Consider the following 18,580-nt stretch of genomic DNA (forward strand, 5'->3'; position numbering starts at 1 on the left):
CACTTATCCAGGCTTTGGCTGTCAGAGTTCAAGATCCGGCGCCATTGCAGACTCCACTGGAGCATCACCCACTCCGAAGGGTCGAACTTGCATCCTGCAGCACAGTTCTTGGTTGGTTCTGGGTGAAGAATGGCCTTAAACAAGCACCGAAAACCTAAAGTGCCCGGATAACGTGTTTCAATACAAAAAAAAAAATGTAGTTAGCACTCCCGCATGATCTCGACACTCGATCAAACAACATGCCACTGTGAATCGTGCGAAAAGCTGCAGGGAGTGAGCTGTAAGGATGTTCCAGCGGCTTCCGGAGTGGCTTTTACAAGAAGTGCCACCACCCCCAGGAGTGAGGCGTACCATGCGCTGTTCACCACCGTACGTTCGGGTTAATTTACGAATCGCTATCAATAATACTCGTTCATGCAAATAAAAAAAAATAAATAATAATTTGTAATATCAGCGCCCAGAACAGGAAAATGCTACAGGTACAGCCGGCTGAACTCGTAACAAGCCAAGGTGTTCTTGATATTGCGATTGTTCAGTTTTTGTCGGCGGTGGAATGCTTTGGTTTAATGATAAGCTGACCCCCCCATTTCAGGTTTTCAAAACTTGAAAAATGGGTTGACCTGCATTTGCGTAAATACAGTAGTAATGTGTATAACACCGTTCAAACAGCCTCGTTTTAATTCTAACCTGAGTATGTGTCTATTGCGACAAAGGCGGATGGGCGGCCCGAAAGACAACTAAACAGTGTCAGAGCATAGCATTGTTTATCGCTGAACGCGTCAGACGAGCTCTACAGCTGGGAATGCCCTTCACCCAGCAAACACAATAAGGATCGTTGGGTGAACCTTCTAGAATCGTGTGCATACCGAATATAAACCCGGAGGTTCCCAGCACGGGAAGGCACTGAACCCATTGCCAACTTGAAACTTTAGAGGCAGAGAGAACAAAAGAGAGAGGGAAATCCCAGATTCACCAGCTCTTCCCGAAGCACAACACTGGCATTCCTTTGAGTGCATAAGCAGAACGACTCTTCAGCATTGCGGGAAAGCGGAAAAACGTAACTGATGAAAACTTCGAGAGGCAGCTACTGCTTAAGTGCAACAGCTACTGAAAAGAGAACAATGAACCACGAAGCAAAAGCAGTTGTGTATTTCATCATCAAAGTAATGAGAAAAGTAACTTGCTTCTTTTGAGGTCAAGTAACGCATTCCTTTTGAGAATCGGTAACGAGTAACGTTTTTAGTTACTTTTTGAGCGATTAACAAGTAACGGCATCAATCTATATTGCTAGTCTCCGGCGGGCGCTCGGCTATATACTGCGTCAACGCGGATAAGAACTCTCATACGAAGTCCAACCGCCGAGGTCCCGCGGCCCCGCTCGCACGAATCGGGTTTCGTTCACAGAGAACGGCCGTTACCGGGGTCTCCAGAACCTCGATGCACAACGCAGCGTGCACCTCGCTGCGCCGTTTCCTTACATATTAACAAACGCATTTACCCGAAGTATGTGAAAGGTATTTTCTGCGGAATACCGTGCATCCGCCCATTCCGCACTAAGCGTCCATCCCCAAAATTTGAAACGTCTGAAAACATATGCACACTACGTACATATATGTAAAATTGATGACCTCACATGTGCCCATCCCCTATTTTTTCGCGCTTATCTTGAAATTTTGAGTGGGCGCTTGCTTGGTATTTTACGGTAGTTCCTTTTTTGAAGTAACGTGTACATGTCTGCTGGAAAGTACAGTCATCTTTGCTTGACTGGCCCTTTGCACAATAACAAGTTTGGCAGGAAAGCATGACTTAAAGATAGCTTTTCTTCAACTTTTTTTTCATTAAACACCGAAAGTTAGTCCACTCGTTATTTTCACCCGATTTGTTCTTGATTTTAGATAGGCTATCGGGGTATGATGGTGGTCTGGCTATGATGACAGTGCCAGGTTTTTGATCTGGTATAGGAGATCAGTACAAGACTGCCAAAAAATATTATTTGCAAAGTACAAAAAAAAATGGCGAATCACGAAAGACCAGCATGCACCATTTGCGATTGCGATGGATAGCCAGTCTTCCCTCAGTCACAATGACACGATACATCAGTTTTGTGCACCACTTCCCGTGTGCGGTACCCAAGTCTGAATGTCCCCGCCACTTGAGCGTTCCTTGGCCTTGGTTTGGTCTACGGGCTATTCAAACAATGATGTTGCTCTGCAAGCCCGAAGTCCTTGGTTAGTGGCGACGAAAGGTCTGCTGGAGTACACCTTGGTCTTCGGTCTCTAACCACCGCAACCGACCCTGCCCCACGCTGCTTCTTTCCTGGGCAATGCTCGCTAAGCATTGCCGAGGACTAAGCATTCAGCAATGCTTAGTTTCTTTTTGCAATAAAAAAAACCCTATAGAATTTTTCTTTTATACCCTGTATCTGTTTTTTTGACTGATTAGTAGCACTTACTGTCACGGTTCAGGGTCCAACCGTTGGAGAAGAAAGAGTGCACGACGATGGAAGGAATAAAGCTATATTACATAAAGAAAGAAGCAAGAAGAGCAGTAATAAACTAATAGACAAATGTACAGAAATTATCAAGTTTCACATGCTCGTTTGCATGTGGTGATCTGATTCTCGGTCTTTGCTGTTGATGGTGTAGTCTAGGTCGGTCAGGTCAGTGTCACCGCGGAATCCGTCTGGCATTTCATCTCCGTTCCTTCCGTCAGGTTTCTTTGGCTGCTGCCTTGATTTCCTGAGACTTTAGTTGGACTTTAAGTTACATCAACACATTCGGTTGTCGCCTGGTACCTTCATCGCCACCCTCGTGGTTGCTCGGGTCGCTGCCAAGAGTCCCACGCCAGCGTCGAGTCAATGTCGATGTCTCCTTTCCTATTCGTTAATGGTAACCGAGCCTTCCCCGGGTCGTCGCCGGGTTCCTTTCAGCGTCTTCAGGGCACCATCCAGAAGCTGCGTCTCTCTTCGAATCGTTGCCGAAATCTGGGCTCTGCTGCTTCGGATGATCCTTTTTCCTCCTGACTCTTGTCCGCTTCTTTCTCCTTTATCTTTAGAACTCGCAGTCCATACGGCGATGGCACCGGCGGCAATTTGGGTGGAAGGATGGAGTGTCCCAGCGCTGCTGGGGCATGGCCAGCCGCTGGTGCACTTGCCCTGGAGCGATGCCAAGGTCCAATCCTTGCGCAGAATGACCGCCTGCCGTTCTTCGATGCCCGCGCTTCTCTTCTTGTTCTTTTTTGTTGTGAAACGTGACACTCACAAACACCGTGTACATCACCATTGGTATTTAGTGTAGCTATTTAAACGATCAAATACATGCAGATAACCTGCACTGCCTCTACAAGTACTGCCAGCTTCTTGAAGATGCCATGGGCATGTATTTGAAGATGCTGCTCATTTCATTTTGTTTTCATACCTTAAAGGGCAGCTCCACCAATACCACCTAGAACACAAGGCCTGCGCGTTTCCTCCTCTAAACGTCATCACTAGTAGATCCCCTCAGCGCCCCCTAGCTAGCCCGGATGAGCAACATCGTCTGCTACATCGTCTGCAACATCGTCTGCTCCATTGACTGCTTCAGTGGTTTGTGTAGCAGATAGTGAAACAGATGCTCATGTTGAGTGTCTTTTGCTATAGCATACGATGAAGTTAGACGTTCACGTGGAGCATCAAATGCATGAGTGAAAGTGCCTTACTGCTGTGCGAAGGGCCGCAAAGCCCTCCGCTGGGCGCTGGCACTGGACGCCATTTTTGAGGGCGCTGTTCATACTCCATTCATTCCTAAGCAGAGAACGCAGCCAATGCCAGAAGCACGAGAGCTCGAGGTGGATGCTTTGAAGCGTTCTTTGGCAGAACGAGCGCGCGCTCGTCCCAAAGCCAGGAGTGCGTGCTAGCCGGCGCTTCTGGCCGAGGGAGTGTTCGCATGCACGTTACAAATGACCTGCAAGCTCGCTATCAGCTCGCGCTCAGCAGACGCGCACGCAGCTGTGGCCGCAAGTGAATCCGACGTAGTTGGCCGTGTTCCAAAATTTACTCGATCTTACTCCAGGAGGTGTTTATATCTTGGCGTTCTAAAACCTACCCGCGTCCAGCGTTTTTCAATATCTGTCTTGTCACGTGACATGACCCGTCGGAGTAACTCGGATCCGTTTGGTAAGATTTGGAACGCAGCCGTAGTTCTGAAGCGGCCCACACATACTCTCGTCAAGCTTCGGGGTGTTTGCCGCTTGGGGCGGGTCGGGGATCTACTAACAAAACGTCATGAGCAGGCCTTGTCTTCTAGGTGGTATTGGCTCCACTCAATTCCGAACATTTTGAGATTAATGAGTGATTTCGCATTAAAAAGCCCCAGAGAAAGACACTGCGTGATTTGTTTCGCGAAAAATGGGATATATATTTTTAACTCTAATTTTAAACATGAGCAGAAATCGAAATCGAAACTTTGGCTCCGTCCGGCAACATTGGCCTCGCACTGGCCAGAATGTGGCTATCTGTAATACGAGATGTCACGTGATCCACTACGGAACAATCGGCGGGATTGGGGGAGGCGTGTGCCCTGCACAAATGTCGTCTGCACCGCAGTCTTCCCCACCTTTTGGTGTCTACAACATTCGACGACGTCTGCACAACTGCAGCATAAGTCTGCTAACATAGTGTCCGTAGTGTGGATGAAACTCCAATAGACAATAATCACAAACGATGAGATGGCAACGGCAGTTGTGACGTGAGAGACGGCAGAAACGGCGGGACCACAGCGGGGCGGCCGGACGGCTCCCAAGAAGCGCGCTGCGCAGGCACGTTACGTCAATCACGTGGACACCGTTGAGCGCCGAGAGAAAACATTGCTTGTGTCACCCATTACGCTTGTCCGGAGAAGTAAAAAGAAGCAAAAAAGGGCAATGGTGATGATGTTTACCTCAATGTTGGCTACGCCCACGCCGTAGTCATGGCTGCGCTGTTGGTTGCCGCCTTAATTCGCCCACTCGAGTCGGCCGATTTCGGCAACTTGCCGAGTTGCAAAGTTTGCCGGACCGTTTAACAAATATTTACACACACCTACATTGTAATATTTGATGGGTGGTCTTCCTAGGTGACACAGAAGAGGACTGCATTGTTTTCTCAAAAACAAAGATGAAGCGGAGTTGCCCTTTTAAAGATGCACTGAATGCCTTTTTAATATCTTTGTTTTATCGTCATAGCTCAATCTACAAGCTTAAGCATCTTAGAAAACCCGAAATTACATTTATGCGCAGCTGATTTGCATGTTAAAGAAGTAATCAAGGATTGCAACACTTACCATTGGTGCAGAACGACAGATGGTGCTGCCAAACCTTGCTGAATATGGTTGAACGACAGACAGCACTCGTCAGGTACTTGCAAGCTATGGGTTCATACGTGGACGAGCAGGACTGGTCGGTCACTCGTCCACACAGAAGCCCATCGCTCACGAGTGGCTGACAAGCGCTATCCGTCGTTCGACCATAATCAGCAAGGTTTGGTAATGTCATCTGTCATTTGCGACAACGGTAAGTGTCGCAATCTTTGATTACTTCTGTAATTTGCAAATCGCCCGTGCATGAATGTAATTTTGGGTTTTTTAGGAGGATTTGAGCTTGTAGAATGAGTTATGACATAAAACGAGGATCTCAAAAAGCACTTTAGTGCCCCTTTAAAGGCCCCAAGGGGGCATTACATAATGGGAGGAGTATTGACCACTTACAACGTAACCGCTTATAGTGCCGGACCGGGTATAACGCGGCTTTTTTAAACCACCGGTTCGCCTCCCATAGAACTTCATGCAATTACATACCGCTTAAACTGCAGGCGCGCGAAGGGAAATACCGGTTATTCGCGACTCCAGCGACCTATAGGGGGCGCCACCGCCAAACAAACATGGCGGCTGAGTCCAGGTCGCGGCGGCTCGGCCGGGCCGCCTGAACAGGTGGCGCGTTCAATCTAACAGATTTTCTTTTGTTTAATGCCCAATTTTATAGGCATTTGAACTGAGACGGTTAGGTGTAGCCGGTGCAGATAAACTTGCAAAGCATAGTTTTGTTTTGCCGGTGTTTTTTTGTCCTTTTCGTGTCAAACTTTCGTTTCGGAGATTTCGTTCAAAACCGAAACTACGGGCTCCGGAGAGACGGTAATATACTAATCAGTTTTGATCATCTAAGGAAAGCGGCGATGACTATAGAATTGTTCCACAGAGAGTAACTTTTCAGCTAACTCGCATGCTTCGACCATGCGACTCATCTGTCCGCGAAATCGAGCTTTTGTGCGTATCCGCGTTTTTGCGAAACAGCTCCAGTCGTCTGCTCGGCCAACAACACAGGCTGCAGGAAAATTACGAAAATTAAGCAACCGCTTTTTGAGTCAAGGACCATGTTAACCCGCCGGTGCCCCACTAAGCAGCTGATACTCGTATTTCAATTCAGGTTTTAGTAGCAATCGAGAAGTCATTTTGACAAGCGGGTTATGTATTATATTACGTACTATGGTCCCACTAAAGCGATATTAGTATATCCTTCGGGTTCAAATATGAGCTTAGTTGACTAGCTATTAGGTGAGCTGCTGAATAAAAGTATATTTGACAGACAGAGACATACTACTTAAACTTAGCCGAATGGTTCTATAGCCGGCAGCACGGAGACAAACTGAAGAGAGTGTGTATTGAAGATCCACGCAGAACCTCTCTGCATTGAACTTTGCTTCGAATCCTGAACGGAGAAAATTAGTATTTTTTTGTGGCCCGTCAACCTGACCAATGTAGACGTATATTGCTGCTGGCTTCGACATCCTCGTAATATAAATATTGGAGGCGCGATAGGTCAAAATGCCGTGACAGCATCTAACGTTGCGAGACTTGTTTCCCACCTTTTGAAAACAGATAATTTCCCTCATTCATCATTTGCAGCGAGCAAGTTTTCCTGAATCAAGTAATTGCGAAATCAGCCCAACTCTTTCAGTGTGGTCCAGAGGCTTTTTCGGCAAAAAAACAGCCAAGATGAATAGCCAACGCACCGACCGGCGTGGGTGGCTCAAACTTGAAGCTAACCGAACACAACCAAACTCAAGAAAAGCAGCTATCGAACCTTCCCATTCACTTGACTGCAACATTGATGTTCCATCCAGTATCAGTTACCAAGCAGTCGTCACTTTGAATGTGATTCGAAACAGACAAGAAATCAAAAAAGATTTTCCGTGATTCCTCCCCATCCAAGAAATCGAAAGCACGCGACCGTGTGCTGTGGAGTAAATGGGCATTCAAACACGTAATAGAAGAAAACAATCTACTGAGGCTTCACCACACTAATGATCACTCAGGCGAACTTGAAGTAATATTCGGACCTTCGTCAAGTTACATTGTTCGCCACGGCGCCGACAACACGTCTCCGCGAAAGCCACGAGAGACGCGGAGGGGCGCGGAGCGACCTGGACCGGCTGGTTCCCGGTTTTCCCGCTTGGCGGCGTCCGTTTTGCTGGAGTCGCGAATAGTGCGGTTTCAAGAACAGCCCGGCGACCGCGCCGACTGCCCGACGCAGAGAGCACGCTTCCCTGTGCGACACTAGATAACGGCGCGAGCCGCAAGCGGCACTCGCGGGGCAAGGAGGTTGCTCGAAGAAGCGGGGAGAAGCGAAGAGAGAGGCTTCAGTTGCCATAGCGACGGAGGGACGCACGCACGTGTCGTTCATGTGCGTGCGTCCCTCCGCTACGTTGCAAACAACCGCAACGACAGACCAATCGCAGGTCGAGGAGAAGTGTTTGTGCGCGTTGCATGCCGGTCGCGGGCCGGCCGGCCGACTGCTTCTATCCGCAAACATGGCGTCGGTGGTGATCGTCAACATAGGTGGAAGCTCATTGTTCCGCGTAAAAGTGCTATCCTTGACTGTGAATTTCCGTTGTGTGTCGCTGTGATAACCCAGCACGTACTAGAAGGGAAGATCCACCTACTCGTGCAGCGATGTTGTGGCGGCACTCTCAAGACGGCAGAAACGCCCGTGTCGTCGTGTTTGTTTATTTCGACTACAGTGGTGCTTTCTAAGCATTTGTGTTTTCGGACATCACCCGGATTTCTTATTTGGAGCATTTCATGCCTCTGCTCAACTTGAAGGTATTACTGGCGTGTACCGCATAAAGGATGCGAATTTTCACACGTTTTCATCGCCGGAGAAAAGTGATTAGGGTTAGCAATCCTGAACGCTCGCAACGTCCGTCCGCAACCCGCGACGCCGTTAAAAGGCTGCGCCAGGCAAAACTCGTCATCGCTCATTTCTTTCAAAATGTGTGACACACTTGAGAGAGAAGTGTACTAGTCTGGTGAAATAAAGACTTTCCTCAAACTAAGCTTTATTTTTCATCTAACATAAAATAAATTCTTTTACAAAGGTAAGTTGTCTGATGGCATGCATTTTGACCTGAAAAACTGATGTTTTGGTTATAGCGCGGTACCGCTTATAGTGTGGATTTTCGCGACTCCCGCAACATACGTTATATGCGGTCTACACTGTACTTTATAATCACTTTGTAGCACTAAAAAGGCTTAAAAAAAACAAATGTAGTTCAAGAAGAACCTTTCGCTTTTAATATACAAGTGCAGTTCAAGAAGAGCCATTCACTTTCAACAAGTAATTGTAACATTTTAACATGAAATGGCATGTAAGGTGAACTCTGCTGTGACTAAGGAATGATCGTTGATTGTTACGATGGACTAGGGTAGTGCATTCTCTTCACTTGTACATAAAAGTAGATGCGAGCTTTTGAAAGTTAGTTCTGTTGAGGGGGGGACGCGGGTCTTAAAATAGCAAAAAATCGCGAAAAATTCCTTTTTTCAAAGTTCACGATTTGAGGTCTACATAGTCCAGAGTATGTCCTCATAAAATATAAATGCTCAATTCGATCTCTAAATATGAAACTAATGACAATTTGTAAGCGTTGACAGACCTGACTTCAAGCCTAAACTCTAAAACTTCAAGCCATCGGAGCTCCGCAATGGCTCGTCCGATCGGAGCCATCTTGGTCTTGTTCGAAAGCTGGTTTCCCGCGCTTATTTTTCCCGCGCTCCAAGGCGGTGTACCCCTCAAGGCCACGACGTCATCGATGCCGCACAAAAGGCCGTCACCAGCGCTAGGAAAGATGCTGATTGGGCAAAGCTCCGAGGCGCAGCTCTCTCATTGGCCGAAACGCGCGCCTCCTCTCCTGGCTTTCCCGGCGCGTCGTCCCAGTCGCTCCGCAAGCTCCCGTGTCGTCTGCTTTCGCTCGCTCCGCCGTTCGAGACGTACGCTGCCTTCGCATTTCTCCACTTTCTATATCAATATTTTCAGTGTTTTTCTTGTGCTTCCTAGTGTTTTTGTATGTTCCCTGTCTTCTTCGCATCGTTCATGTAAATATTTTGATACCTCCACTTTGTTTAGCTTTCCCTTTTCGTATATATTTGCCCTCCTGCGTCGTAGTTCTTTGTGTCGTTCTGCCTCCGCGCTTCGAGTTTACTTCGAGTTCTGATGGCTGGGGACGCCCGTTTGAAGGCCAGCACGCAAAGACTAAACACAAAGAGGAGACGTGCCTGGAACAAGAAGACCTCGGCATCGAGGAAAACGACACCTTCGACTTCGCCGATGCCGCAAGCCGCTCTATCGTTGGTGGACGCGACTGGACCGAGTTTGTGTTCGACAGCTTCACCGATGCCTCAAGCCGTTTTTCCGCTCGTGGACGTGGCTGGACCAAGTTCGTCTAGGGATCGAATCGACACTGTGTTCTACACGGAGGAGGAGTGCGTGGAGCGCGAACAACGTGCGGACGACAGAAAGGCTTCGTTGGCAGATCAGTCAGCGACTTCACGAAAGTTTGAGCTCCTCGACGTCTGCATGGAGAGTGACGACACCGACCGCGACACGGAGTACGTCATCGTGGACATGACAGTGCTACAAGAACTCTTTGCGTCCACGGCATGCGGCAAGTGCTGAATGGCTACCGTAGGACTTTCAAAGTGCTAAGAGAGGCAATACGGCCTGGCAGTGAAGTTGGTCCTTACGTGCTCGAGCTGCGATTTCGCTGAGAGTCGATTTTCTTCTCCACGAGTCGCCGGGGAAGCCAAGATTACGCCCTTCGAGATCAACTTGAGGGCGATGAAGGGAATACAGAGCATAGGAAAGGGGGCGACTGCGCTTGCAGACTTCTGTGCAACCTTGAACCTCTCCCAGCGAGGGCTTCATCATAAGGCGTTCAGGGGACACATGGACACCATGGTGCAGGCTTGCCAGGCAGCAGCAACAGCCACAGAAGCAGCGAGTGTCAAGGTGGTGAAGGGCGTCTACGAGAGCTTCCTCAAACATCCTGGAAACGTAGATATAATTTTTGACGGCACATGGAAGACGCGCGGACACAACTCCAACATCGCAGTGGGGTGCATCCTTGAGCTGTACACTGGCCTGGTGCTGGACCACGTTGTCCTCTCAAGGTACTGCCGTGGCTGCCAGGGTGCACCTGACCCAGATGACGACAGCTATGGGGACTGGGTGATCAACCACAAGTGCATGAAGAACATTGACTGTAGCGCAGGACGTATGGAAACCGAGGCAGCCCTCATTCTGTTCAGGCGGTCCCTGGCGAAGAATGGACTGCGCTACACCACCGTCCTTTCCGATGGTGACAGCCGCACCTTCCATGCCCTGACACAAGACAGCGTCTATGGATACCTCGACATTGAGAAAAAAGACTGCCTGAACCATGTACACAAGCGGATGGGAGCAGCTCTTCGTACCCTGGTGGAGAAGAAGAAGGCACAGGGAGAGTCGCTCGGAGGAAAGGGAAAGCTGACCCAGGAAAAGATTAAAAAAATAACAAACTACTATGGGTACGCCTTGAGAAGCCACAAGTATGATGTGCCAGGGATGGAAAGGGCAGTGCAAGCAACTTTGTTGCACATGACGTCGACAGATGAAGCCCCGGATCACAGCCTCTGTCCCGAGGGTGACAGTTCCTGGTGCTCCTACAACCGGGCACTGGCCAACCATGAGGAGCCACCACCACACAAGAAACCACTGCCAGGCTTCGTTCGCAGTGCGCTGGAGCCAGTCTTTGAGAGGCTGGCTCCAGCGCAGTTCAATTAGCTTTTGGATATATGGTGAACTCTTGAAAATCACTGCATATTGTTAAAATATAAATTTTTTGATGTGAAATTACCATAACGACCCATAAGAAATTACCTTATTGGAATTTTATATTTTGCTTATCTTTTGTTCTAAAAGAGATATCTGAAATTCAACTGCAGATTTGAAATCACCATCTAGTGATACATATGCATGCCAACCTTCAGCAAGGTATCTCAATAAATAAAAAAACATATTTAAGTACCCTAGTCCCACCTTAAAGGGCAATTTTGTTTATGTGAATGGTCATGACGAGGGGGAGGGAGAAAAGAGAAAACACTTTATTGACCCCTTGTTTAGAGTGCGGGGGGAGGGGGTGCTGTGACTTGTAGTCACTTTAAGTCACCCACGTGGAGAGGCATTGTTGACCCATGAAAGAATTTGTCACCAGTCCTGGACTTACAGAACGGGTCAAGAAAGTTCCTTCCTCGCGCCTGTTTCCAGAACCCGGCAGCGAGGGTCAGCTGACGTGCGCAAACGTGCGGAAGGTTCCCGCCAAGAAGCGAGATCGCCGCGACCTGAAGATCCAGTGCGACAAGTGCCACCTACGGTTCAAGTACCAGAGCAGCTGGCAGGCACACTGCATGTCGGCCCATGGCAAACGCCCCACCAATGCGGACTCCGGGTACACTTGCGAGGTGAGACTGCCTTTGATGAGCTCTTTGTTCCATTTGGCTCATTCGTATGTGGAATGCAAGTTTGTCTGCTTCTTTTGCAGGGGTTGTGGGGACGTCCCAAAGCCCAGCTCTGATCGAAGCTCGACGTTCTGACGTTACCAAAATCCCCACAAAAGAACCAGACAAACTTGCTCTCCGCATTACTTTTTGGGTTAACCCTTTTGCGATTAGGGGCAAAGACGGGAGGAAAATGTGGCAGATTGTAAGCACTGAGGGCAGCAGTCTCAAGAGAAAGAGAGTGATGGGAAAGTGGAGAAAGAAAGCAGATGACAGTCTAGGCATGTTCGTCTTCGCTGCAATGTGTTGAAGCTGCTCGAATAGTTGGCTTTATTTTATTTGATGTGATGCTGGTGTTTTTATGCAAGTGAAAGCTAGAGATAACAAGATACAGACATTGCAAGTGATGTTTTCGTGTTTTTTTGTGTATATCAAGGTGCCATCAGCAATGTGTTCCTGTCGGGACCACAATAGGAGTCTCGGCGTCCTCCTAAGTGGCTGAGATGCATGGAACCTTTCCCTCTGGATTGCCGTAAAGTCCCGTATGAACGTCCACCCAAAGTGAACAGATAAATGGCGAAAAATGTGGGGTGGGCGATTTGTGGGGATGTAACAGCAAAATGTTATCAAAATTGGTGATAAATGCATATCCTAGTACAAACCACGTGAAACATAGAGCGGATACGAGACACCGCAGACACTGCAAATTCGTGCTCCACGGTGAGATAAAGACGCAAGAACTCTGTACAAACACGGGCATCATGGTAACTGGCGTCGCATGTGCAGATCGCGGATGGGATGCTAGAACTCCCGTCTTGGGAACAAAACCGCAGAACATGGATGCAGCAGATTTGCCTTTATTGGTGCAACAAACATGAGGGGAAGCCACTACAAACTTGCGTACCACAGAAACCAATGTTGCGCGCACAAATTACAAACAAAAAGAACCATGGGAACGAGCTCGAACTCACTCGTCACGTGTACCGGGACCGCAAATCGCGCCGTTCACGTGATTCCTGTCGGACATTCCGCGATCGATATCAGACGGGGATCGAGGGGTGGGCGACGTTTCGGAACTTTTACGTTACAGATATTCAGCCCAATAACGGAACGGGCGATCTCTCGAGGGCGTGCGTTCGTACGGGGTTTTTAAACTAATATTTTGTCACGTATGAAGGCGACGAGACGACGAACATTGAAGTGAAAATAAAGGCTTAACCGGCAAACTTGCGCCAGAAACAGAAAAGGAAGAACTCGCATCGAGAAAGCAGCAGCGAGCGTCGACAGCTGGCCATCGCGAGAGTGAATCGGCGATACCGTGCCTTGGTCCCTATCTACTGTGCTCGTCATCTCGAACATTTGACCTAGAATGTTTAGGAAAGAGCTAGGGCGAGACCGACTAGGCAAGGTCACTCGAAACTTGTAGATGCACGGAAAAGCATTTCTTCTCGGTCGTGCATGCGGCATTAGTAATGCCATGGGTCCCGTCTTTCCACTCCCACCCCCTGCCCCGCGCCCCGACAGATCTGCAAGCACACGTTTGTGTCGGTGCTGGGGCTCTCCAACCACATCCGCTCGCACACGGGTGAGCGTCCGTTCCGGTGCAAGGAGTGCGGGGCCGCCTTCCTCCAGCCCGGCACGCTGAAGGAGCACGTGGTGCTGAAGCACAGCCGGGCCTTCAGCAACTCCTGCCCCTTCTGCAACAAGGGCTTTGTGGGCAAGAACAAGCTCAGGCGCCACCTGCAGGCGGCACACAAGGCCGTCGTGGTGCGGGCGCTGCCGGCCGCGCCGAGGAGGCCGTGAGTTTGATGTCGCCATTGGACCACGGTGCCCGCTTCCAGTGGTCTTAAGATGTGCCAGAATGTTAAAAAAATCTAGATCTTTTAACGGAGAATGTGTTTATAGGTTGGGCTTTATGCGGAAACTGTTACACTCGAGTTTGACAAAAAAGTGTCGCAGGTGGGTCAAGGCAATGCAAAGTGTATGCAGCCCATTGCAGGCATATAGAATCATTGAGAAAGCATAGTTTGTCTTACTACGGTGCAATCCACTTATAACGATAATGAGAAAATTATAAATTTTAATGGTTATAACCGATCATCCTTGTATATGGACTAGAAACTAATCGTTTCTAGTCTATAAACTATAAACTGATCGCTATGAGCGGTACATTGCTATACTGTCAAAACCGGTTATAACGAAGTTGGTTATAACAAAATAGCGGCTACAGCGAAGCGATCACGATTTCCCATTCCTTTTTGCACTTCGTTAACCGAAGTTGGTTATAACAAAATACAGTGTAGACCGCATATAACGTATGTCGCGGGAGTCGCGAAAATCCGCACTATGAACGATACCACGCTATAACCAAAACATCAATTTTTCAGGCCAAAATACATGCCCTGAGACAACTTACCTTTGTAAAACAATTTATTTTTAGTGTTAGATGAAAAATAAAGCTTAGTTTGAGGAAAGTCTTTATTTCACGAGACTAGTACACTTCTTTCTCAAGTGTGTCACACATTTTGAAAGAAATGAGTGACCTTTGCCTGGCGCAACCTTTTAACGGCGTCGCGAGTTGCGGACGGACGTTGCGAGCGTTCAGGATTGCTACCCCTAATCACTTTTCTCCGGTGATGAAAACGCATGAAAATTCGCACCCTTTATACGGTACGCGCATGAAATGCTCCAAATAAGGCATAAAATGCCTTATTTGCATGAAATGCACTCATGAAATGCTCCAAATAAGAAATCCGGGCGATGTTCGAAAGCACAAATGCTTAGAAAGCACCACTGTAGTCGAAGTAAACAAACACGACGACACGGGCGTTTCTGCCGTCTTGAGAGTGCCGCCACGACATCGCCCCACGAGTAGGTGGATCTTCCCTTCTAGTACATGCTGGGTTATCATAGTGACGCACAACGAAAATTCACAGTCAATGATAGCGCTTTTACGCGGAACGATGAGCTTCCACCACGCCGTCTACGTCGACGATCATCACCGATGCCATGTTTGCGGATAGAAGAAGCCGGCCTGGCCGGCCCACGACCGACATGCAACGCGTGCGAACACTTCTCCTCGACCTGCAATTGGTCTGTCGTTGCGGTTGTTTCCAACACAGCGGGGGAAAGTTGGCCGGTTTGGGCTCGCTCCATCGTTGGCTCGCTCCAACGCTTTGCGTCGTGAATGACACGTGCGTGCTTCCCTTCGTCGCTATGGCAACTGAAGCCTCTCTCTTCGCTTCTCCCTGCTTCTTCGAGCAACCTCCTTGCCATCCTTGCCCCCGCGAGTGCCGCTTGCGGCTAGCGCCGTTACCTAGTGTCGCACAGGGAAGCGTGCTTGCTGCGCTGGTCGGTCGGCACGGTCGGCAAGCTGTTTCAGAAATCGCACTATAACCGGTATTTCCATTTGCGCGCCTGCATTTTAAGCGTATGTAATTACATGGAGTTGTATGGGAGGTGAACCGGTGGTTGAAAAAAGCCGCGTCATACCCAGTCCGGCACTATATGCGATTACATTGTAAGTGGTCTTTACTGTAGCAGATACAGCAAAGTGATTTCCGATTCACGTTGACTTCGTTATAACCGTTCTCGACAGTAAGTGGTATCATTATAAGTGGATTGCACAGTATAAACAACTCTTTTTGCAGGCTCAATGTTTCCCAAATCTTTGCATATGTGAAATTTTAAAATATTTCGTGGGCACAAAGCTACGCGACTGGGTGTGGTATGCTCCGTATTCGTTATCATTAGGTGATATACTTGCACGATAAATGTTTCTCCAATATTCTTCCAATCGTGAAATTTATGATAATTAGATCCTCGTGAACATTTAGTCTTTTACAGTATTTTGTTTCACATGATTATAATTAGGCCTAATTAATCGTAACCAGTGAGAGGAACCAATTGGCTCAGCAAGAATCAAATTGCGGACTGTGCGATCCACAAAAAAAAATTGGCGACCTTGCTCAGCGCCTTGAGGAGGAGGTGAAAGTGAGCGCAAACAGTTGAAATAAGACAGAGTGTCCCTCCAAATAATTTACGAGGATTTCTTTAAAGAAAAATAAACTATGCATCACTAGGCATTCATTTTTCGCCCAAAATGTAGCACTAGAGGTCTGAATTAGATGCCAAAGTCCCCCACTGTGCAGTTGCGCCTCAGAAATGAAACGCAAAGAAAAGCACAGCAACGCAGATGCTTCGTAACGGAAGCCATCGTGAAGCCGGCGGGGTTCGTCGCGCCTGCACTGTGGGGGAGCAGGATGTCACAACTACTGTGTTAAAAAGGAGGACATGGCGCACTGCTTGTAGGAATGCATTGTGTGTAGGGATGCTTTTGCATTCCTACATGTAAGCAGTCTTAAAGGGCCCCTGGAAAGGAAAAAAGTCTTTTTTTAAAATTATGGTTGGGACATGCGTCTCAAAAAATAAAATTTATGCGAAAAAAAAATATTTTTTTAGAGCAATATAGACGGCGAAATATTTATGCTGTAAACGACTTATTTTTCGCGAGGACCTCATTTTCGTGAATCGGCTACAATTCACGAAAAATAGGTCTCGCTAACAATTCTGGTAAAATGTAAACACATTGGAATCTATACTGAGATCCCACTGCGTTGCGAAAATTAGAACCCGCAAATTGTTCCAAAATTTTAGCTTTGACCTAAATCACGAAATATTGAGCCCGCGAAAAATAAGTCGTTTACAGTATTTTAAATTCTGCACGCAAAGTCCATGACGCCACGGGCCATTCCAGAATGACCCTTTTGGTCTTTCACTTTTTCCACCTCAACGGGAAGGCGTAGCCGATCCACCTCTCCTCCATGCGCCCGAAATGCTGAGAGAGAAAACAAATGAAAACAGGGGCCCTTTAAGCATCTCTGCCCAATTAAAATGCAGAATCTGTTTTACCAGCCAAATTATGGGAGGAGAGAGTAAAAAAAATCCCTTACTAATGACCGTCACAAAAGACTGACTTCAAAATGTCACACGACATCAGGGTGTTGCACGATGCCACGTTATGTCATATGATGTCATGTGATACTGGTGCCATCATGTGACCCCTGACGTCATGTGACGTCAGTCATGTGTCATCTGACACTGGTGCCATCATGTGACCCCCGACATCATGTGACGTCAGTCATGTGGCGTCCTTGCATTACACGACGTCACACTCGCACGTAGCATGTGCCCAGCCCACTCACTATACATTTTCCTCAAATGTACCTGCTCTAGTGTGAAACCTGGCAGATTACCTTTTATCCTGTAATGTAGCACATCAAAGAGGTCTTGTCGGACGTTACGAGAACTTAAAGGGCTACTAAACCACTTTCTGTGACAGTTTATTTTTGGTCATAACTCTATGGGCTACCGTGCTTGCACAATTGTAACGCGCCCCCGATTGTAACGCGCAGGCAGGGTTGGGCAGAAATACTCCAAAATGTATTTGGAAATACAAATACTGGGATACTTTAAAATAGTACCTAAAATACTGATACTGAAATATATCTGTAAAAGTGTATCGCGATACGTATCGGAAATACATTTTAAATATAGGCAAAAAGTATTTGGAAATACAAATACAGGAATACATTTTAGGGAAGGCAGAAATACAAATACAGTAATAATTATACTGCAATACATTTTTACAATTTATTTGAGACCAAATTAAATGAAGCTTGGAGTTGGAAGTGGAAGTTTTTGATCCTGAAATCACTTTCCTGTAGGCTTCGCACTTTGCCTTAAAGGTAGTGATTTCGGACGACGAGGAGTCTTCAATGGGCTCAGAAAAACGTGGTCCCTTCCCTGACATCCTGTCTGTATGACGAGGGATGCAAAAAGACTTTTACCCCTAAATAAATTCTCTGTCATCCTAAATCCCATCAAAGCGTCACCACGCCCCTGTTTAATAAGGACATGCCTTTCAACATGTATCACATGACGTCACGGTGGAATGAACTGGTATTCTTTATCTGTAGGTGTGGGCCGTGGCCTTGAACATGAAACTTTAACGCGCTGTTGTATGAAAGGACAATATTTAATTTCGTTGTAGTTTACCTCGTTGAAGACTGTGCAGGATTTTCGAGAATGGTGGACCACCTGAAGCATCCTGGAACACGTCTTATCTTATTCTGTTGCGGTTGAAAAAACGATACGGTGGCATCCCTTTTGTGAAGGTGCTTCCTGCTGACCCTCCGCCACCGACGTATGGATCGCAGTCATCAAGTTTTGCCTTGCATACTCCAAATAGAAACCTCGTGGATTGCGACCTGATATTGCCGGCAGAGGTGCGAGCTCTCCGAGAAACAGCGAGCTCGAGACGAGTCACAAGTGTATGAAGTCTGAGTCGGCACATCCAGGCCACGTCTGACCTCCCTCCTGGGTTTCGGATCACCACAGCAGCGGGCCACTTTCACGTCGGCTGATGACGTACCCTTGAGCCATGCAATATTACGGGCGCAGCCGCAGACGCATTCAAATACCTGTTGAACTTCACTGTGCGAGTTATCCTACTATTTCAAGTCAACCACCGCCAGGCTCGTGCTGCAACGGACTGTTACTCAGCTTTGCCGCATGGGTGTACTGTGCACGTTAAGGCAAGAGAGACGGTAAGCAGCGGGCTTTGGATGCCCGCAAACAATGATTTAAGAAACCCCCCTACCTAAGGACCTGCGGCACAAGATGCTCTGACTCCACTCCTGGCACGCCACCTAGTTCGAGTCCCCAACTGCTCGACAGTTCTCAGAAGAGAGAAGAGGACG

The 18,580-nt window shown here is 47.8% G+C and overlaps 1 protein-coding gene across 1 annotated transcript in view; it reads left to right on the forward strand.

Moving 5' to 3' along the window:
* LOC8026027 (zinc finger protein 658B) overlaps positions 1-18,580 on the forward strand; it is a 107,870-nt gene that overhangs the window by 69,396 nt on the left and 19,894 nt on the right. Inside the window, exons 20-21 of the mRNA XM_040217771.3 lie at positions 11,590-11,783; positions 13,344-13,618. Coding sequence (XP_040073705.2) covers positions 11,590-11,783; positions 13,344-13,618 — 469 coding nt within the window. The remainder of the gene's footprint in view (positions 1-11,589; positions 11,784-13,343; positions 13,619-18,580) is intronic.

This window comes from Ixodes scapularis, unplaced genomic scaffold (assembly GCF_016920785.2).
Source record: "Ixodes scapularis isolate PalLabHiFi unplaced genomic scaffold, ASM1692078v2 PGA_scaffold7__128_contigs__length_106722199, whole genome shotgun sequence".
NCBI classification, from domain to species: domain Eukaryota; kingdom Metazoa; phylum Arthropoda; class Arachnida; order Ixodida; family Ixodidae; genus Ixodes; species Ixodes scapularis.